The sequence below is a fragment of the Meriones unguiculatus genome, chromosome 2 (genome assembly GCF_030254825.1).
Source record: "Meriones unguiculatus strain TT.TT164.6M chromosome 2, Bangor_MerUng_6.1, whole genome shotgun sequence".
Classification (NCBI taxonomy): Eukaryota; Metazoa; Chordata; class Mammalia; order Rodentia; family Muridae; genus Meriones; species Meriones unguiculatus.
The window spans coordinates 139,276,774-139,300,080 of record NC_083350.1 but is presented as its reverse complement, the minus strand read 5'-3'; the positions used below and the strand labels follow the sequence as shown (position 1 = coordinate 139,300,080).

The following is a 23,307-nucleotide window of genomic DNA, read 5'->3' as shown; positions in this document are numbered from 1 at the left end:
GACCCGAAAGCTAAAATAACACTTCGCATAGGAATAGTAATTTATATAGGAAGATCACAATTCCAGGAGACTTGTTTTGTTTGGGGTGCTCATTTGTTTGGGGTGTTAGATCTTCATCTCATTGCTCTCTAATTTATTAGAATACTGAGTTCCAATATTTTAAATAAATTTCACTAAACTAAGTACATAGAGAAGTCATAGCATTGCCTTATGCTCTGTTAATGCAACACAATTAAATACTTAACTAAATTAATGTTAAAACTCTAACCAATTTCTTACTATATTTACCTTTCTTCACATTAACCATAAAGAAAACACCATCATTTTCTCCAAAGTGGTACTAAATACTCCACAAATTTTAAACCAAAGCAATGTAAAGAAAAATTGTTTTGGTACCAAAGAGTAATTTTTCTTAACCTGTAGCAACACCAAGATTTTCCCTTCATCTTTAAACTATTACAAAAGTAAGTTATGGTGCCGCTAAGTCCTCCTGGATGAAAGCAAAGGTCTTCACTAACACCCTGCTCTCAGCTTCTCCCAGCTTTCCATTTTGAGGTCTATTAAAAAGTCTGCCATATCTGAACAAGGTCCGTTTCCTTGGAAATGGCTCGTTGTGGTTTAGTTAACTGTTTCTGCATTTGATATTATTAAAAATCATAAGTCATTTTACATTTTTTCCTTTGTCCATAAAATAAAAAATGTACAACTTAGAGACAGAACATACCCCAGGTCTTTTCTGGGAGAATGAAGTGTTTCTGCAATTGATGGAGTCGCTTCGCAGCAATTGAAGGGAGGCTCTATCATGTATTTGTGAGACCTCTCTCTGTCTTTCTGTGTGTGTGTGTGTGTGTGTGTGTATGTGTGTGTGTGTCTGTGTGTGTGTGTGTCTGTGTGTGTGTCTGTGTGTCTGTCTGTGTGTGTGTCTGTGTATCTGTGTGCGCGCGTGTGCATGTGCCATGTGGGTGTGCATGTGTGTGTTACTCGAAAGGAGAAAGCCTGGCTTTTCTGAATGGCGTCCAAATAAATGTGTTCAGCTTCGAGGCCAGAAAACCCTTTAGTTGTTCTTCTGTGTATAAAGAGTCACTCTCCTGCTTCTCAGTGCAGAGAACGACTTTTGTGTCATGATGCTCACCAACATTTCTGGCTTATAACAGTAATAACAACTTAGTGAACGTTCATTATGATAGGAGTTGTTCTATTTTGTTGTCACTGTAGAAAAAATACATGTGGAAGAATGTTTTTTCCTGCAATACTTTCATCGCAGAGGCACAGTGCGGTGGGAAGTATGGGGCATTGAGCACAAACTCTTACACTAAGCAGCACAAACCCAGGAGCCTGACAGAGAAAATGCTTACTCTCATCAAGTATCTGAAAAGTCCTGCTCATGACGCTGTCTACATGAATCATGATGGAGAGAGTTGGGATGGCACATGCTCCCACTTTTCTGCCTGTGTAAAAAGGTCTTTTCCAAATCTAGTCACCCTCTCAGATCTGAAGAAAGTCAACCAATATGGATATTTATACCCATGGTCAGCTCATATTTATATGATTCTATTTTCTGCTAACATCTTAAATAAAGAAGCAAGTGCTCTAAATCTTATAGTAATTTTATTCTATTCCAATGTATTAGCTAGTACTTAAGCTCAAATCAAGACTTAGTTTCAAAAAATTCTTAAGATGCATACATTTCCTAATGTGAGCCTTCATAACAATAAGATCCCCCCAAAAATTTGAAATCTGATATGAGGTAAAAGCCCAAAATGAAAAATCCATCCTGGGAACCAAACTTCGTAGAACACAGTCAGCATCTCAAGATCTGATTTCTTATTTTCCTCCAATTGTAAAATGAAAGAGCCGGAGAAATCATTTGAGATTTCCAGCCATGCGAATTCTACTGTGTGTACTTTTCAACACAGGTACAACAACAAAATATGTGAAGCAGAATAAAACTATTGGATTCAGTACAGAATAAAAGGAGCATGATGTCATAGCTGCCAACTGGGACAACATTCACAACCATAACAAACATGGCTATAGAAAACTTTTCATTTAAGCAGGATTCCTGGGAGATGGAATAGTCTCTAAAGGGGAGGTTACCTAAAAGTCCCCATTGATCTATCGCTTGGAGATCTGTTATATCAAGTCCATTTTGTCACATATAAAGTGGAAGTGATACTTATTAATAGAAACCTTAAGAAAACAAAGTCGATTCAAGAAAACACAAATTTCCAGTGTTTCTCCTAAACCTTCTTCAATTATCTTTGAATAAGCATAGGTCTTCCCAATTTTTCATTCTCTCTTTTTAAGATTTACATGTTTTATTATATGTAAGTATGGGAAAGTATATACATGCACATGAGTAAAGGTTACTGTGGAGTTCAAAGGCATCCCAACTTGGATTCTAATGCTGATGGCAAAGTGTTACATTTTAAAATAGCCATGTTACTATTTTCATTGTGTTGTAAGCAAGGATATTATAGTTGCATATGGCCAATGTATTGTTTGATTAATTTTAGCATTTAACAGAGTCAGAAACTATTGATAGAATTGGCTCTTTTCCTAGAATACTCTATCTGTTGAATTTCTAAATCTAAACATTTTTTTTCTTCTTCTAAGGTTTAAGATGTTTGTTTCTTATACCTCCTGTTGGGATCTGTGGACGATGACTTAATCATACTAAGGAAGCAGATATATTTGGATGGTTAACTCCTAGCTGACACCCAGGACTGAGATGACAGAAACTTTAGTGTCATAATCTTTGTCAATTAAATTATACTGATTATTGAGAAGAGTGAGAACTAAAGTTAAATACATATCCACTACTGGAAAATATTCAAGATCTTGCAGACTGAAAACTAGGAAGCCTCATTTGATGAAGAAAAGACATTCCTAGTTTGAGTAGTAACAGATAGCATTTCTACTTTGCCTCAAAATTTGGTCTACATTCAAATATGAAACAAATTAGTTCATACTACACTGTGACCTAATGAACGTTGAATTTATCAAGATATTTAGAAAAAGCATCGTCAAACCTGTAAGGCTGCTCTCCTGTGTGGGTTCTCAAGTGCCGTGTTAGGTTTGCAGACCTTGGAAAAATCTTGCCACAGTATCTTAAAGGAAAAGATATTCATAAAAGAAAGTCAGCACTGATGAGCACTCCGCTGCAGCAGAAAGTAGTCACATTTCCTGACCTAATTAATCCTGCATGCAACACAAGTCTCTGGCAGTTACACTTTGCAACAAAGCCACTCTAAAGCTATAAATAACCCGACAAATCAAGGCTGCATTAGGAGATCCGGTTGAATTTGCTCACACATAAGTGAGTAGTTTATGAAAACAGGCATTAGCCCTGATGACCCCCATGAGTCTGTTTCTTAACTCCATATCTTTACAGTCACAAAACTGGATCAGACAAGGAGATAAAAAAAAAAAAAAAAAAAAAAAGACAAGAGTTTTAGGATGCTGGGTTGATGTAAATATATTTCACAGTTTTCAGCTCATTTTACAATTTAGAAACAGTGGCATCAATGAGTGGAATCAGACCAGACATGACCCTAAGACTTCAATCAGTAAGGTATTTCCACAGAAATTTTTCTGAAAAGAAAGGAACACTTTGTCTTGAAGAGTAGAGAAATTGATATACTTGAATTAAGATAGCACAAATTTCTGAAACAAATGGAGAAATCATTAAGCACAACTTATTAGGAAATACAGGAAACGCATAAAAGAGCCTTTGCTTTTTCACCAATGAGTACCAAGAAATTTGCTAACCAGTTTTCTCACTTAAGGACCTCATATGTCCATCGTGAATAGCTTTATTCAAAATTAGGGCTATGACAATTAATAAATATATGCTTGAAGTTAGCAGTATTCTATGTTTGCATGAAAATAACTGTGAAAGAAAAATTCATAACTATCAAAGTGAGACAAGTAGATGGTATCTGGGCCATTTCCATATATCACAACCGAATGGTCTAGTGCAAAAACTCTTTTTAAGCCACTATTTTTTATCTATCCCTAAATATAAAGCATTCTGAAGCACCTTAAGTCCATCATGGCTGCTACTGGGCATCCAATTAAAAATAATTTGTGAAAGAAGCAACACGCTGTTTGGAAACAAAGGGGAGATTCCCGGGGCCCGCTGGCTCGCGTACCTGCAGGTGTAACGTTCTTTTCCCTTCCGCAGCAGGTTCTCAGGCAGAGTGTTGGGAGGCGCTCTGAAGCTGAACATGGAAGGCACAGACTGCAGGAGCTCACTGGCCTCAGGCTTCAGAGCACTGAAGCTTTCTAACTTCTCTGCCATGTTCTCAATAGCTGACATCTGAAAGGAACAGACAGAGACCTTGAGGGGTTTGACATCTTTGCTTCTGCAATGATCTCTTGCTAACCAAGAGCATAATCCACAGGAGGACTTCAAATCTTCTACAGGCAACAGGTTCTGAAAGAGACTGTAGGGTTTCAGTGCTCATTGATGGATTTGAGAAACAAGGGTAGGTGGACTTCTCCCACAGTACCCTGGCTAGGCCACATCATGGTAATATGATTTGAGTAGTGGAATATCCCTAAAGAGATAATAAAACCAAATCGGGTTTTTAGCTAATTGAGAGCACCAGGCCATGGATAAGAATGAGAAAAGGATAATTTTAGAGAAAGGTTCTATCACCATGCCTAAGTAATTAAGAATATAAGAGTGATGGTGCCCCATTTTCCTAACGCAACATCAAGACATAGGGACATGCTTTTACAAGATCAAGTTAAAAAGGAAATCCTGCCTGTCTTGCTCCAAAGGAAGAGCAACAATGTGTGCCTTTTCTAGATGCATACAAAGTCAGAATGCCACGAACTTGATTACCTAAAGCCAAAATCTCCAACATGATTTTCTTCTCACAAATAGTATATGTTTAATTCTTCAAATGACTATTCATAGTCTAGTTAGCTCTCGTTCTTTACTCTTCACCCTGGAACCTGCCCTCTCATTTCTTGCCTGGACTCCTAATGCTAGCTACAAATTGCAACGTACAGGGCACCACTGCCAATTTGCCAAATGCCTTTCATCAAACACAGCACATAAAAAAAAATCTCAGAGGAAAGTCAAGATACATTTACTTGTCAGACGACAAATGTGAACGCATTGGGAGGCGGTAAGGGCTCTAAGCTCAAGGGTTTGATTCATAATCACTCAGCTGCTAAAACATTCTCCACAGATGCAAGTGGACAGCACATTTGTCACTATGAAGGATTTTGACACATACTGATCACAGGGCAAAGATATGGAATGATGACGCGGCTCAGAGAGGTTGCCGTAAAGTCTGTCCCTGACGAACACAGTCATCACCCCCTTCCAGCCAATGTTAGCAGGTTCACTTTACTTATTAAAAATCAGTTCACAAGTAGTTTGTGATGCTATTTTATTTGCATTTATTCCTTCTAATTGTTCTGTGCAGAAAATCATTTTGATAATCTATCTACCATGGAATAAATTATTTCTGTGAAAAATAGCCTCTGTTCTCCAATCTGACAAGCAGTAACAAGCAAGGGGAAGGGTCACAGTGTTCTCATGCATTTAGAGGGCAGGGCAGTAGGCGAATGGGTGGTGGTCATAAATATTTTATTTATGTACATTTAACATTTGGGTAATGTTTCCCTATCAAGTAAATTTAAGTAATTTGAATGTCGATCTTGCTCACACTCAGATTCCAGCAGCAATGTATCTTGTAGAAACACTTTTCCTCTTTTATGGAATGCAGCTTACTCAGGACTGTTATTAGTCTCAGCTTTCATCTCCAGCTCACAGAAACTGCAAGTCCTTTGAGTTATTTGAGAGCAATTGGCTGTTGAGAAATGTGTCTTGCTTTAGGAGCTGCTAATGGCTAGATCCTTTTGAAGAAAGATCAGTGTGCTTACTTCACCTCCAACAGTTTCAACTTGGGAAAACCATCAAGAAATGAGAAAAAATATGGGCTCAACAGCCACATAATGATATGACATCCTCAAAGACAGTAGGAAAAAAAGAACTGACGTTACTCAAGTACTTCCCTTAAAAGCCATACCCAGCTTTGACTTCTGGTGTCAAATGAAAAGAGGATAAAGTTGGGATGGCGAAAGGGAAACAAGACTATGGAAACTGAGCTAAGGATAGCTGTAAGAATTAAACACACATGTAAACAAATGCATATGCATGCACATTCATACATACACACTCATATATACACATATAAACACATATACCCACACATATGCATGCGCACACACACATACACACATGAACACATAACCATACACACACACAGACTGCTCCGCTAGATCTCAGTGACGAGACATAAAAGCCTTCATTACATTCTTCTTTTTCTCTTCTTGAGATTTGTTCTTATACCACTTTCTCTTAGATAGAATGACCAAATGTCCCTGTTTGAACAGAGAGAAGAATTTAGACACCATCTAGCTGGTGTTAAGTATACTCTAGCAATTCTATGACCAATGCTGATCTAGTCCATACTTAGATTGTTATTAAGTGACTTAATATATGGGTCAAAACAGCTTTCTCCTTCTATATGGTCTAACTCATGATGTTCCTCTAGATAAAAACATATCTTACACAGAAATAATAGATTATGATATTCATTTTAAAGTCTGATTGGTTTTGTTTGAGGTTTGTTTTTCTGGGTTGTTTGTTTATTTGTTTGCTTTTGAGACATGTTTTCTCTGTGTAGCCTTGGCTGTCCTGGAAGTTGCTTGGAAGACCAAGCTGGCCTCAAACTCATAGAAGTCCACCTACTTCTGCCTCCCTGAGTGCTAGGATTAAGGGAGTGCACACCTAGGCCCAGAGACTTGGTATTTTTAAAAGTCAAAATAAAATGGGAGTGATTACTAGAATATGCTTAGATGTAATTTATATTATTTAATTAGGAAAAATCCAATAAAAGAAAACTGTAATATAATGAATAAAAATTCAGTGAAACTAAAGGAGAGAAAATACCCACTGTATATTTTTATAGTATATTGCCATATGAGCCATTAATATCTTTGACTAATCTAAGATCAGCAAATGACAGGTTTTTTCCAATGGAGGAGTAACTTTTATTTGCATATATATTATAGTTGTTGATAGTATCTACAGCCAGATGTCTGGAGAAGGAAGTTATTTCTCTCCCTTCCAGTCCCCAAGAGGCTATTAACTTTATACTGACGCAAACTATTTAGAAACAATTCCCTAGCTCAAAATGTAGCTATGTCTCTAGTCAAATAGAGTAAATAATTTTTTTTTAAAAAAATCTCTGAAGACAAGATATCCCCAACATACTAATTAGTAGTTAGCTTAATTTTTATTACCTGAGTGCTAATAACTGAGAACCTGAAAAACTTTCTCATCAAAACTATTAAAGCGACAACCTGATTATGTGTAATAATAAGTCTGTCCAAGCACACCATGAATTATGTGGACTAATGATTCCCAATTAGATTACAGATGGCTTTATCATAAAATAACTAGCTATCCATAAATAACAGGATGGGAAAGTTTGTGGAGTCAGTAGTTTTCTAGATTTGTTCACTTGATAAACTTGAGAAACCTCAAAACCATGGTCATTTGAGGGAGAAGTAAATACTCATATTTTATGTTTATCTCACTTCATGGATCAAGTTCAACAGTCACAATTACAAAATCACTGAGATTTTATTTGCCATCAAGAATTATAAGCCTGTATCTTCAGTATTTATCCAACTATCTATCTTATAACACACGTGTAAGTTGCAGCCTTGAGAACTGACTATGGAAGGGAGTATTTCCAGCCATTGTAGTGGTAATACAGAAAGGGAATATAGCAGAGGCTCTGAATTGGCTTGGTTAGTCTTAAGTATAAGAATCAACATTATAAGCTTCAACCAGGAAACAATGTAGCAAGTGTCAAGTCACACTGCACCTTAGGAAAAATAAGAAAACAGAGAAGTGAAGCTCAGACCAGACCTGTGCTGGAGCAGACAAGAGGATGAATCCTGAAAATGCAAGTCAGGATATTCCAAGGAAACCCCCACTGGTTGTTCAGCTTAGCACAAAAAGAGTAGTGGCCTACATACTTTCTCAATGACTCTCCTTTCCTCTATCATGCTTTCCCTTCACTTCAATATATATTTTTATGCTTTTTAAATACATGAAATTAATCCTTAGATGTTCATCAACAGGGAGACAATTCACAACTTATCACTTATTCCAGAACAGAGAAAATGGAGGAACTCCTGGTAAAGAATACTTAACATCAGACAAAGGAAATAAATAACTGCTAACACATTCTATCTAATTAAGTTTACATGGAGACAAGTGTGACTTCAGGGCGCCCAGACTATGAAACAAGTCATTTGGATGATGTAAATACATGATGACTTAAAAGAAGTTTGAAATACACATGATTCCCATCTACCAAGTTCTATTTGGGGGTAAAACATAAAATGAGGATTCTCTTTCCATGCATATCTTTCTGTATAAAAGAAATAAACTTAACCCTTGCTTCATGAACTGCAGTCAGATTTACTTATACATTGTAACAAAAAGTTACAGGAATGAGTTCTAATTCTGAGGAGCCCAATCAGTACTTAGGTACAAAAGTTTACAGTTTTATATCTGTCTCCAAACAGCAGGGGGAAATTCTGCCTTGAGAGAGAGGAACTGGAATTCCAGGGTGAGCCTATGTTTAAATACAAGTTTAGGTTTTACACTGAGTGTTTACATGCAAGGTTTTACATTGCATGAGGTTTTATCCAAAATATCTGTGATATGGTGTCCCCAAATAATAATGGCTTCTACTTAAAGATTCATTTCAAAACTTTCCACATAAAGTCTGTACAAGGACACGCATATCAAAGCATAATTATGAGGAATGAGTGTGATTTATCAAATAAAATCGCTCTGTGAGTCAGCTTCCTAAAGGGCCTGTTCTACTGAGAACATTCTGCTGCTGGAAGAGCAGGAAACCCGGGTGCTCCACTCAGAACTTATGGACAGCTCCAGACTCTTGTTTTCTCAGCATTCAGATCAAGTTCTTCTCTTTTTTTTTTTTTTTTTTTTTCTATTACAAAACAATCTTTACTTTTTTTTGAATGAACATTCATCTTTTTCATTTCAGTAACCTTCATCAGTAGCATGTTGTCACCATCATTGATAGCTTGTGTCTATCCATTATCATGACTTTCTTTTTTTTTTTTTAAGTTCTTCTCTTTTTAATGCTACATTACTTTAGTCAAAAATGTAAGGAACTTACCCACGTTCTCTGGTCAGGTAGTGGGAACTGGTAGCAAAATTGAAACAGAAACAGAAAATTACTTCTGTGTTGGATCTTTACTACAATCTATCTATCCTTTCAGAAATGAGCATTAATATTAACCTGCTAATTTTTACTTCTCATGTAACTTTTATCTTGAGTAAAAAGTTCTAGAAATGAAAATTAAACCTATGTATAGCACTGGTGAGTTTCCTCTATTTATTAAAATTAATCATAGAATTAAGTTTGGTTAGAAACCAGAATGACCATCACTCTAAGAAAACTACCTACTGTGAGCTACAGAATCCATAATCAGGCAGAGCATCCTTCTTATCTATTATTCACTGCAAAACTATGGTCCCAAGTTCTGCTTTCATTTCTACACATCAAGCAATTTCCTGTCATAATCTAAGCTGTTGGATCTCTATCATGTCAATAGTAAGGAAAGTATGGCATTTACTAAAACGGGAATAATTCCATAACAAAAGATAATGTTGTTGGGAATTCCATGCTCAGCAGTAAGGAACTTGTGTTATTGGTACTCAGAATACAGTAATATGGAGGAAGGAATAAAAAATGCTAAAGTTATTTATGTGACAATTATGGCCACAGTCTTCAGGGAAATCCTCCATGGTTTAGAAACTCTTCCAAAGGTTGAAAATATCACTTTGTTAGGAAATACGTTGCATGCTTCCACAAGTGCTGTGACAAGTAAGAAATGTGACTAGAGGAAAGACTTGTTAGAAGCAAAACAGAATGTGAATGGCAAAAGACGTGTTTGGTTTCTACAACAGTATGTGAGTGATAACTTGGAATATGTTTAACTTATTCTCAGCTCCTCAGAATGTAGCAAAAGCATACGCCAACAATGTAGGGAAGTGAATGAAAGAGAGCACTTCAGTAAAAGGTCTTTGATATAGATTTAAAAGGTCAAAATATGGAAACAAAATGTGTCAATAATGAAGTATAATACATGAAGTATAATATAATGAAGAATAACATAAAAAGTGGAGAAAACTCGAACCATGGATAATAGCCACTTTTACAGCAGTTTATTCGCCAATGGTTTTTACTTCAGTTCAAATGAACCTTCATGTGACTGTGAAATGGCCTGACTAGTAACCAAGGAACTAGACAGTCTGTGATATCACCCGGTGGCTCTTTCTCTCCACCTATTTGTGACCATCCTTTCTTTTTCAATACTATAATTTAAGCTACAGTACCATGGACAATTTTCAACTGTGTATGGAGCATTTATACAGTGCTCGTTACTCCCTTTAGTCAACTAACTTATGTATCTGATGAAAAGAAATGAAAGCCGAAGTCTTCTAATGGCCTGATAGCAAGAATTGCTTCTTAAAGGAGTGAATGTGGAAACTCAGACTCTAAGGATTTATCTCTTAATTTGGACATATGTGAGGGTGCATATTCTAAATACTTTGATATAATTTAAAACATCGTAATCCTATAAGCAGTAAGATAGCCTAACAGTCTTTCAGTAAAATTTCATAAGTATCTATTGACTTGTTCACTTATTACTGTCTAGAGTTTGAGTTAGGTAAAGGGACTTTGTTTTAAAAGATGTAAAACTAGGCTTCTCCATGCCATGCCATGGCACTACTCACACTTGACATATGTGTTTACAATTTTCTAAAGCAATGAGACTATGATGTCCTCTCTGTTGTGTGGAGAGTCTGAGAAACAGACAGTGACTGTCAGCAACTTCTGCATGGGCTTCTATACTTTCAATGGTAAGTAAAGAACCGAATGGTCTTACCCAACTTCTTATTTAGCTGTAAGATCATGAAAATTCCGGATACCAGGGGCTAGTCCTTCTGTGTTGGCTTATGACATCTACACAGTAAGGCCATGCACAATAACCATCTTTCCAAAAAGCCCCAGGTACATGGGGAAACCATGGCTTAGAAAGTAAAATCAGGGCCTGAGAAGCTCACTACAGTGACTTCGTACTCCCCACGGGATCCATGTGCATTCATTCAGAAGAGCCTCCATTCAGTTCTTTCAGGGAGCAGGCACAGTACCAAACACACCCTCTCTGTAAACCTTGCAACTTGCAGTTACCTTGCAAGGCCATGGTTCTCCTATTATACATGAAGAGGTAAACAATCTTCCTCCAATCCAAAACACTTTTGCTAACTCTAAGTAATAAGAACACCTTGTGCTGCAGTCACTCCGAATCCCAAATCTCTGATTTTATTATTAAGGTTAGAATGGAATTGATAGACTCCAAAATCAAGACAAAACAAAACATTTGGGACATGAGCAAGTTTCCTGAAAGAACAGAATTTCTTGTTTATTGTCTCCAATAAACAAGGAAGAGCTGAGCTTCTCCCGTGTGTAGCCCAGGAATTTACTCACTAAGTGTTGCTTACAAAAACTGCTGGAACAGCCCTTTAAACAACACCACACACCCTCAGTAGTTTGGGAATAGCTTGCGAATTAAGCACCCTGAATTATTACCTGCCTCCTCTCCTCCTCCAGAGTCCCTTGTGATAGCCCACTGCCCACCACCTTCACTGTTGGCATTACTCAGAGACCTGCTCCAGAATGGCAGGCATCCACTCTGATTGATAGGCTCTGGGACGGACTAGGCACTGCAAATTTTTGTCGTCATTCCTTGGTCCTAACAACAACGCGTAGCAACAGGCAGTCTGCACACCAAGACCTGACATTGTGGGTGGGAATGAAATATACTCCTCCTGTGTTCCCACAGCATTCCTGAGAGGGTCTGCAGGAGGGGTCATCTGCCCTGAGCACTGGGCACATCCCTTATCTCTTACTCTTTGTGACCTTTGAGAATATTAAACTATAACACATTCCTTAATATTATATTACTAAATATACATGAATTCCCTATATATATAACACAGGCTTATACACCTGCAATTGTGTAAATTGCACAATTGGTAAATGAACTCATTTTATTAAGTGACACATTTACCTAGGCTAACCATTGTCTTTAGAGGCCACGGGCACCTTCAATTCAACACTTCCAGAGAGTTTTTGTTGGGAAAAAAAAAAAAAAAGAAAGAAAAGAAAACTAACAGCCAGATAGAACAAATTGCTCAAAGACACTAAATCCAAGTCCTGTTTTTCTTCATTATATTATGACATATAGCACTGAATTTTGTAGTGTTTAATTACTAGAATTTTTATATTATTAAAATATGCAAGCAATCTGATTGCTACTATTGAATGTATATAATAATATAGACTCATGTATCCTTTTATTTATAATTAGGAAAGAAAATATCAAGAGAGTTGTATTTTTATCCATTATCTGAAACACCGGGAATATTGTATTCCAGCTTATTAGGCTGTGAACCCTTGCAAGGGTTATTTAGGTCAGTATAAATATCAAATATTTACTGATAAACATTTACTGCTTCAGCATTTGGGTCTTTTCCATGAAGGGGTTATGTAAACAGTATCATTGCTTAGCCTTCCTACATAAAATCCATGGCAGAATGTTTCTGAAACTTTGGATACCTAAGCATACATTTTCTCAATTTAGATTAGAGTGAGAATTTTGGAACAAATACAAGTTTTTATATATAATAACTAAAAGAGATGTTTCTTTTTCTGCTCTCACTCTTGTTTGGGTATTACAGAAGATAATTGAAAAAGTGAGGATATAAGAGAAAAGGGAAGATTCCTATCTCAAGACAAGTTAATGTATTTACTACATAAACTGGAGAAATTTTCACTAGCTTAATAGGAGGACTATCTTTTGTGGTTTTGACACACATCAGAGCAAATTTCCTTACTAAATTATAAGGCATTTTCCTGAAAGCTTTGGTATCTTTAAAGACGAGAGCTTGCATCATTGAAACATAAAACAAAATGAAATGTGAGTTCAATAAGCAGATGCCAGACATGTTTGCACTCTCAATACAATTCTGTTGCTATGGATTAATATGTAAGCAAGTTTTAAAAACTAATTAAATGAATGACAATGCAGAGATAAAGCAGCAAGATAGCACTGTTCACTATGCCCCCTTGCAAAGAGAAACTGTATGTATTTTGATAAATGGGCCTGACTCCATTCAGTAAATAGCTCTGTGTATTGTGGTGAATTCTTGTGCAATTACAGACCTTCGCTGGAATGCCCAGTGGTGTCTAGATAAATTCCTTCACCCTCTATGGTAACAACTTGTCAGGTAGACTCATTTCCTGTTTTTATCTAAGCACTAAAAGGACAAGAGTGACCTTCATGAGGCTGAGACGAGTTCCAGTGTGATCCATATCTTTGTATGAGGAAACTTTAAACACAAAAGACAGCTTCAATATTTATTTCCTTAGCTGAGTTCTACTCACTCCAGCATGTACTTCGGCTCAATAAATGGTTAAGGCACATAGTAATTTAACACCCAAACTATGTTATTTTTACAGATATGTTGATGACTTTTTCTTTAAAAAAAAAAGCTTGGGTTTTACTCCTGCTAGAATTTCCTGTGTTCTTCCACGGCAGCGTCATAGGAAATCCTAGTGTTCTTAAAGTTTCTTTCATTGCATTGCACCTGCTTCTTGGGATCAACAAGTTAGTTTACAAGCTTGAAATCTCAAATCCAAAATACTTACTTGTGGGTGAAACAAGAATCCTGGAGAAGGTCTCAAGTATTTTTCTTTCAAAGCTTCAAGCGGGTCTGTTAGCTTTCTTTTCTCTACTCTGAAAAGTTAAAATTAGATTTGGGAGGTGAGTCAGTCTAGAGACACAATCACAGCCCAGCGGCTGTCATTCAACAGAGCAAAGCCAATGGAAGTTTTCTTGGGGACCCAGTTCCAAGAAGACGTCTGCTGGGGAAGGATACATCAGTCCCTTCTAGGAAAGAAGTCCTTAAGAAGTTGCTTAAGGAAAGAAAGTCCAATTCATAATGGAAAAATCCTACTCAATGACTGAGGTGGCAAAGGAGTTTGAAACCTCCAAGTCACTAAGTTACAGGTGTCCCTACGACTTCGGATTCTGGTAATTCAGATGGAACAAGAATGCTTGGAGAGTTTGAAATGGTTGGTGAAAAGAGGGTTAATTTAATTTAATTCATTTTCTAACAAAAAAAAAAAAAACATCCTAAACATCCACACTAGTTATCCCAAATCTACCATTGGGTGTAAAGGATCCTCAAAGGTAAGGAGCCACCATTGCAAATGCTCAACACCTGCTCAGCTTTATATACTTATATGCAAGTTATGTGTGATCTCATAGCTATATAAATATACAAATATTCTCTCCTTCAAGGGGAGGTGGGAAGTAGGTTTGGGGAAAGAAAAAAGAAAAAGAAAAACTAAATATGCTCCTCATCCTATTCGCAGTTAGGCATAGAGAGAAGAGAAATAAGATGAATTAATTTTTACTAGCTCCTGGCAATTATCTTTTAAGCGCTTTTAAGTAAGTCCACTTTTAAACTATAATTGAAAGCCAGACATAGGGAGCATGTGGAAAATGAAAGGAGGGCTTAGGAAGTAAAGGTCACCGTTGGTTACACGGTGAGTGTAAGGCCACTCTGGGCCACCTGTGTCAAGAGCAACAGCAAAATGCTAGTGAGTCACACTAGCTATGAGTTCATGAAATTTTATTTATACTGTACTTTACAGGTATTATTTTAATTATTATTTCATTTTAATTGCCTATTGAAGTAGGCAATAAGATGCCAACTTCCAAGTGAAAAATCTGGAGGCTACGAGACTAAGCTTCATCCCCAGCGTGGCACTAACACTTAGGGTTTTCATGGTACCTTCCCCTTTCATAAATTAAATGGCCTGCAGCCATAAAGCTGAAGGCAGCAAACAGGAGCTGAGGAAGGTCAAAGGTGATGGAGATGGCACAATAGATTTTTTTTTCAGTCTTAAAATAAAATTGGTGGTACAAGGAAATTTTAGATTGTCTTCTTTTTCTCCCAGATGCGACTGGCTTGTTACATAGTCTCAGGCTGGCCTCATCTTGTAATCCTCCTGCCTCAGCTTCCTGAATGTAAGGATTATAGGCCTTTATTATCATGCCCTTTGTATTGTGTTCTCCTTTTTTTCTTGCTGAAATGGGGATAGCCTTTCACATACTAGCAAACTTCCCAAATACTTTGTAGCTAATTTATATAGAAGAGACTGACAGGGACTTTTAGTCCCAGCACTGATTAAATCAGAGGCTATCCATCAGTACTACTGAATGAAAGAATAGCACCAAACCTTTTCATTAAGAAATATTGGGCACTATATGAAAATATTCCTATCTTAAGTACATTCAATAAGGTCTCATCAGGACTGGCTACATGTCTTCCTCTGTGGCCTGGTAAGGCTTCTTTCCACTTAGGGGGAGGTGATCAAAGAGCCAGCCACTGTGTTCATGTGAGAGACAGTCCCTGATCCCCTTACGAGGGAACCCATTTGCACACCGAGCTGCCATGGGCTACATCTGTGCAGGGGCTCTAGGTTATCTCCATGAATGGTCCTTGGTTGGAGTATCAGCCTCAGAAAAGACCACTTTGCTCATATTTTTTGGTTCTGTTGTTCTCCTTGTAGAGGTCCTATCCCTGCCTGGTCTTTCTATCTCCCCCTTCTTTCATACCATTCCCTGCACAGAGAGAAGGAGAGGAGGACCTCCCCTATAGTGGACTTGGGTAGGAGCATTGAAGGAGATGAGGGAGGGAGGATGGGATTGGGAGGAGCCAAGGAAGGAGGATACAGCTGGAATACAAAGTATAAAAACTGTAACTAATAAAAAATAAATTAATTAAAAAATAAATTAAATTATAAAAATTACATTCAACAAAAAGTCCACATGCTCCACAAAGTCTTGAGAATATTCAAAATTTGAATTAGAAAGTGAATTGGAAAATTCCTGTAATACGTAAAATGCATATTAAATATAATGGCTAAAGAAAAACAAAATATTTCAAAAAACAAAAAATTTTAATGGTGATTGTTACAGTATTTCACATAGAGCACATTTTATTAAACATGTACGCTTTACCTATAGAATACTTAATCATACTAAAGGAAACTGGATAATGATGAGATTAAATAGAGACTTATTTTAAGCAATCTACTCGTTCTAAATAGAAACTGATTTTATGAAACCCACTTACTCAGGGTTCTAACAGTTTTATTTAGAAGGAGAATGCAAGCATTATATACTCAAGATATACCAGTGGGTTAATAAAGAGAAGACGGGTTGTTTTCTAAGTCTCAGGTCATTTTAGATACCCAAATCCGTTTACACATGCACAGACATCTGTGGTGATCCTTCAGCAGCCGCTTTCTTCTGCCACTCGACAACTTGCTTTAAAGATGACATTCTCATATTTTCCACTCCCCAAAAAAAATGTTTAAAAGTGGGCCTATTCCAAAACCCCAGTTTCAGAGACATCCAAAAAATAAGTCCAAACTTAATCTGTCAATTTCTGAATGAAAAAAGTGGTTTCGTGAGATTAAACTTCACCCACTGTTTAATTGTGACAGTGGGAGCGGTAGCAGTGATTTTAAAGTGATCTGGAAGAAGACATAGCGATATAGTATACAATCTATGTTTCATACATCTGCTTCATCCACCGTCCTCTGCCATCATCCTTACCTATAGATGGGGTCCATGAAGAAAGGAGTAGGTCTCGCGTGCTGCAAGGAGCCATCTGAAGACTGTCTTGTCTCCATATTGCTTCCTTTCTTTTCCCCAAACACATGGTTTTTTCGAGGCTCAGTCGATTTTGTCCCACTGGCTCTACTCCTACTGCCCATACTTAGATCCAGGGGCTGGTCTTGGCTTGTGGCGGGTGTTGCCGGAGGCTTGGAGGGGACTGAGGTCAAGGGCTTCTCATCTTTTCGCTTAGTGGTGAGGTCAAAGGGGGACTCAGAGCTTCCCTTGTGCAGTTTCTTGGCTTCACTTGGTGATTGGGGTTCCATTTTCAAAGGTAACGACCTCAAGTCTCTATCAGGAAATGGGTACATTGATTGAGAGAATGCTGGAAAAAACGGGAGGGGAAACATGGAAGGGTAAGGTAATGCTCCAACTTTTTTGTCTTGCAGCCCCACCAGTCCTGTGGAACCAAAGTATTTTTCAGCAATAGACGCAATAGCCTTTATAGAATCATTCACAGCTCCTGACACCGCAGTCTGCTCCTCTACAGACGCTGAGAAAACGGAATGATTGCTGTATTCTTTCTTATTACTTATTGAAGCCAGGTTCTGCAGAGGGCTTACTTTGTCTTTGAACATTTTACCATTTTCTTTACATTTCTCTTTATCACTTTCAAGGTCACTTTCCAGATCAGAGCCCGAGGTTGTTTCCAGGTCACTGCCACTTGGTGTACTGACATCATCAAGGTCACTACTCTCTGACTGGTCACTGATTTTCTCGAGGGGCCTCTCTTCAGAGGACCTCTCGGGCAGCAGTTCCACTGGCTTATTGTCCCCTATAGGTGGGTGTTTAGATAGTGCCTTCAAAATATCCTGTGTAGCTGGCAGTATCTGAGGATGTGTCAAGAGGGGACTTTGACACTTGTTTGACTGTTCAGTACTTGATAGTCCTTTAACAGGAGGACTAGCAGGTATCAAAGGAGGCCTGTGGTACAAGCCCGAAGGAAACAGACCAGGAAAGCTAAAGGAAAATCCAGGAGCTGTTGGAAAGGTAAGACCACCAGGATGCCTATTGGTGCCAAAATAGTCAGCCAGGCCCGGGTTGGCATGACTCATATTAACCATGGACGTTTTATCCATAGCTGGGGTTCCAGGAAGTGAAATGCCTTGGCCAAAAAATCCACCTGCCGCAAAATGGTTCTTGCCCTCACAAAACCTCCTGTGTTTATTTAAGGAAGACGTAGTGCTGAACATTTGTCCACAGTCTTTGCACTTGATTTGGGTTCTGCAATCAGCATGCATGCGCTTATGACGACAAAGGTTTGAAAACTGAGTATAGGATTTATGGCAGACCTCACCTGTGTGCAAACAACAAAAAAGAGTCTCAGGCTTTATGACAATTGCTTCTGAATTCAGCAAGTATCACAAGTGGTTTACCCAGAATAGTTTCAATTAGAAAGCCAGAAATAGAAGTTGGGAGTCACCAATATGGATGCTCTGAACATAGAAAACTCCCGTTTTACTAGATTCCAAAGCAAGGCATCCAACTTGACAAATGTCTATAAAGCCGCACAAATATTTCACACAGAGAATGTAAATATTTTCCACCCCCTATACTGCACAATATTTTGCATAATAATTATGTGTTTAAATATTTAGGAAAAGTCACAGTCCAGAATGCATCGCTTCTCCCACCTGATTACTAACATTTGTAGAATCTGAAAAATTAAAGATACATTAAGCACAAAAACTTCAGAGCACTTAAGACATTCTCCATTGGAGGCATCAAGATGGGATAAACAACCTTCCCCCTCATCCATAAACTTCACCTTTATTGCCTCTCCCTGTGGGGAAAGGCTGTTGCTGTTCTCCCACTATTTCATTAGTATTATATCATGCGCTCTCATCATTCACACATCAAAGCCACACAACAATGCACATTGTGTATCGGGAGACCTTTTTAACAATCATTTTCATGATTTGAGAAAGACTGACATAATTTACAATGGCTCTATTTTAAGCCTGCAAAGGAAACTAAATTGAATGTAGCCCATCCTGCATTGCTGGTTCCCATGAACTATGAGCACGTCCTCTGGCTTCCCCTCACACCAGCGGCCGTGTTAACCTTCCTGCATGTGAAACCCCCATCCTTGGGAAACATGCTCCCTTGTTGCTGGATCTTCCTCAGTTATCTCAGGGCTTGACTTCTGCGTGTGACAGCCAAGTACGGGAAGCCAAGGAGAGGGCTGTGAAAACTCTGATCCTGAGAACCCAGCAGACGGCATGATCCTGGACTATCCCATTTTCCTAAGAATTTGTCAATAAAGCAGCATGCTCCCACCTCACAGATGTGCCAAGAGTTCTAAGTATATGTTAAGGTCAAACTTTGTAACCCTTTACCCTTTCAAGTAAGATTTTACTCAATTTGGGTCTTGCAGGATTATAGTATCAAATTACTAAGCATCATATTTTTTTTTAACTTTTCTGGGGATGAGTTACTTTATATGTGAGCTTACTTTAATGCTTCTGTGCATGTTTTATACACACGGAAATACGATATACTTTGCTGGTAATTGTTGAAGCAAATTGATTTCAAGAAAATAAACACAAAATTCGGCAGTCACTGCTTTCGAGTGATCGCCGACTCTAAGCGCAGAGTGGCTGAGTCAAAAACTTGAATCAAAACCATGATAAGTTTTAAAACAATTCATGCAAAGGAGATTTAGAGAATGCAGCCAAGCAGAACTCACTGGACCTTTGTCCTCCCCCCTCTACAAACAGGACGTGCTAAGAGATTGCATTTCTGTTTTTTTGCTGATAAAAACTAAACATCGCTGCCGCCCATCGGTGTGCTTGTTAATATAGATGGAGCCTGGGCCACACCGCAGAGACCATCACAGGATTTTAGTCGGAACAGAAGATGGGGTGCTTTCCTTTCAGAGTTCTGCCAGATACATTGCGCAGTCTGTTCACAAAGCATTTAAACAGGCTCCATCTACACACGTGCTATTTACATTACTTGGCACACTAAATAAAATCGTGGGGGGTGAGGGGATAGGGCAATCCGACTTCCACATGATTGTATTGTGCTGATTCACGTATGAACAATTTCAAGAAGCTATCAAATAATATATTACTAGAATTATACAAATGCACTTATTGTTTTTTTTTTATTCTGTGGAACTTAAAGTACTATGAAAAAAATGTCTTAATGGGTAGTCAACCCAAGTGCAAATGCAGGCGTTGCAATATTTTATAAATGAAGTGTTGCTCCCCAATCTTCTTTCATGCAAAAGGGTGGCTTTCAGGAAATCCACGGCGTGTGTGTAGGAATAACAGAAGATGCACTCTACTTGTCTGGCTTCACCTTTCGCTACAAGACAATTGAGTCTGTGTCTGATCCCAAAAACATTGAATCCGGGATGTTTCCTTAGTCAGGAGCTTTGCTTACCACCCTTGAAGGCTTGGCCTGAGACATCAATTCTGAGGCTCTAGGTCAGTGGTTCAATTGATATGGAAGTCTATACTCTACTGTGATTTTTCTCAGTAACAAGGAATTAGCCTGCAGTTCACATTGCATCTTTCTCCCTCCTGAACAAATTAAGAAGTATTTTGAATATATTCTGTCTATTAGAGCATGTGGTTTCTATTTGGGAAGGCTGGAGATTGCTGTAAAGGCGATGAGTAATTACCTTCGTGCTAGGGACCCTGTGCTCACTGTAATAAGAGACAGTTGTCATAAACACGCGGGGGAGGGGGGATCATGGTGTGTGGCCTCTGAGAGAGAAACAGATAGCAGCTATAGGTGAACCTCCACCCTTTCAGTCCCATGGCAACTCCTATCCTTAAACCCCTTTGTTCTGAAATTGCACGGCTATTATTTGCAATTACTCCGTGGGTCGTTGTCAGATTTGATATTTGAAGAAAGTCATCTGTTATTTAAGTTTACCAGTAATTGCTGCGAATGCATTCAAGGGAAGTATTTGATGCAGCCCTAATTTAAAAAACAAAAAAAAAACAATCTGTGATACTTGAAAGTGGAATGGTTTACTTTTACTTGGTTCATAGTGCAGACGTAAGCGCTGAATGCTGGAGCCTAGGCTTTCTGGCTTTTGTTTTTAAAAATAAGTACAGTGTGAAATAGGTATTCAGAGTTTCTGATGATCTGTTCTGCTCTTCTCACCGAAACATAAAAAACTTACCAGCATTTATTTCTGATGAGTCTGAAATAAATTAATATAGTATGCCTAGGGCACTTCCAAGCAGGTTTATAGGGTCATGAGTGTTTTTCTTTCTTTCTTTCTTTCTTTCTTTCTTTCTTTCTTTCTTTCTTTCTTTCTTTCTTTCTTTCTTTCTTCCTTCCTTCCTTTCTTTCTTTCTTCCTTCCTTCCTTTCTTTTTTTCTTTCTTTCTTTCTTTCTTTCTTTCCTTCTTTCTTTCTTTCCTTTTACAGACAAGAAATCTAAAATTCCTATTGTATACTTAATTTCCCATGGTTTCAACAGTTTCCCCAGGAAGATCAGGCTACCCTTTGTTTATCTGCTGGTTGTCTTCACTCCACCCAGGGAACAGAACATCTAAGCAAAACAGACTCTCTCGTACACTGGAGAAGGAAAGAAAAGTACTTTTGGCACTTGGAAGCACAAAAGAAGGCTGTGTCAAGGCAGAGAACAAGACAGTCTCTGGCAACTCTACATTGGCACTGAAAAGTAGGTTATTTGCCAACAGGCCCTGTAGCAATGCTTCGGATACCTACTGCAAACCATCAGTGCTTGTCAAAATAAATAAATAAATAAATAAACAAATAAACCAAAGCAGGATGGGGGGGGGATGCACAGGACAGGAAGGGACTGTTTTCATGGGGTTCCCAAAGCAGAAACTAGGAGATATTGCCAGGTATCTCCTTTTTGCTGGTAATGAATCAAACCATCCCACCCATGTCTGGATCCAAAACTAGTTAAAAATTTGGTAGCACAGCTCACTTTGTCTCTGTATTTACACACCCCACGGAGCAAAGAAACAAAGGGCCACAGAGCTGTTGCCTAGATGAACTAAGAACAAGTGGTTTATCTTCTGAAATTATTGTGGCCCAGCCCAGAAACAGACCGGCACTGGTGAGCAACAGAAAACGAGCTGAGTTTTCCTTTCCTTGAAGTGTGCTACTAAAGTGCTCAGTCCACGAGCGTGCCAAGTAGGTGGGTAAAGGGGATGTCCCCTGAAAGCATACAGCTTATAAATCTGCTTGAGTGCAGGGGGTGGGGGAGAAGGGGCCTGACCAGCATCAAAGGGTAAATACTCTCCTTTTGCAAGTGGCCCAGAACTCCCGATCTGCAATGTAAACAGCAGGCAGAGCAGGAATAAAGAGCGTCTTACCCCTCTACACATCCACAGTAGCATTTTTACCGGCTCCACACATACGCTGTAACATCTCACCCACTCTACGTGTACACTGCAACATTTCACCCTCTCACTGTCTACTGTGCAGACAGTAGCATTTTCCCCTTCACACATACACTCCAGCATCCTCCACCCCCCATACATACACTGTGGTCCACACACAGCAACATAAGCCTTCTTGCCCGGTGGGGCTCTCCCAGCAACTTGTGATTCAGAACAAGTTTTTAATCACTTCATCTTGTTCAGTGGTATCTGTTATTGGCTGTTTTACAAAGCCACGAACATTCACAGTGTGAGACGATTCTAGTTGTCTTGATTAGCCCCTACAACCTAGGGAGGCTTCCCTCTCATTATTTAACAACTTTTCTATTCTTTACCTGATACTGATTTCATCTAAGAGAAAAACGCCTCAAGGATTATAGACAAAATGCCATGGATCAGCTTATAAAATACTCCCCTTATAATATAAAATAACCCTTCTATTTTAGACCATAAAAAAACTAAGGGAGCAACCTCCTCCCACCCACAATGGCCAGGTGTGGCCATGCTCCTGAGCACAGAGCCTTTCGAAGAAGAGATAGATGCAGGAAGGAGGCTGGGATGTTTAAAAACTTACAGATAAAGGGCTTCACACTGCTGTGGATATGCTTGTGCTGTTTGAGGCCTGATGAAGTGGCAAATGTTTTACCACACTCCGGGCAAGCATGTGCCCGGGCACCGACATGCTGAGACCGAATGTGTCGCTGAAGGTTGCTAGGGTCCGTGAAAACCTGCTAGGAAATGAGTACTGATTAATCCAGAAACTTCACTCATAGATACAAGAAAGAAGACCAACGATGGCCCAAGGAGGATTTTTCTTTGTCTTGCTTTTATTAGTTTTTATCAAAGACCAAATGAAAGTTGTATTTCCAACGTGCAAGAAACTGCTTTAATGAAGAGATGAGAAATGATTCAATTCTTTGCATTTATTGCAGGGTGTCCGTTCGTGTCAGTTATTGGACTATGCAATGAATATCTTATCAAGCCATAGCCAAGGTCTCTGTAGTAACGAGGGCCAGAGAGCAAATTCTGTCCTA

The 23,307-nt window shown here is 38.6% G+C and overlaps 1 protein-coding gene across 9 annotated transcripts in view; it reads right to left on the bottom strand.

Moving 5' to 3' along the window:
* The window catches only part of Mecom (MDS1 and EVI1 complex locus), a 546,004-nt gene that overhangs the window by 13,315 nt on the left and 509,382 nt on the right, over positions 1 to 23,307 (bottom strand). For 4 of the 9 annotated variants that reach the window (XM_060378178.1, XM_060378183.1, XM_060378179.1 and 1 more), the window contains 6 exons: positions 22,848 to 23,004; positions 16,837 to 18,193; positions 13,854 to 13,941; positions 9,252 to 9,278; positions 4,155 to 4,321; positions 3,033 to 3,110 (listed from right to left, as the gene is read on the bottom strand). In XM_060378178.1, the coding sequence (XP_060234161.1) occupies positions 3,033 to 3,110; positions 4,155 to 4,321; positions 9,252 to 9,278; positions 13,854 to 13,941; positions 16,837 to 18,193; positions 22,848 to 23,004 (1,874 nt within the window). The remainder of the gene's footprint in view (positions 1 to 3,032; positions 3,111 to 4,154; positions 4,322 to 9,251; positions 9,279 to 13,853; positions 13,942 to 16,836; positions 18,194 to 22,847; positions 23,005 to 23,307) is intronic. The other 5 variants (XM_060378180.1, XM_060378184.1, XM_060378181.1 and 2 more) reach the window with 5 other exon arrangements.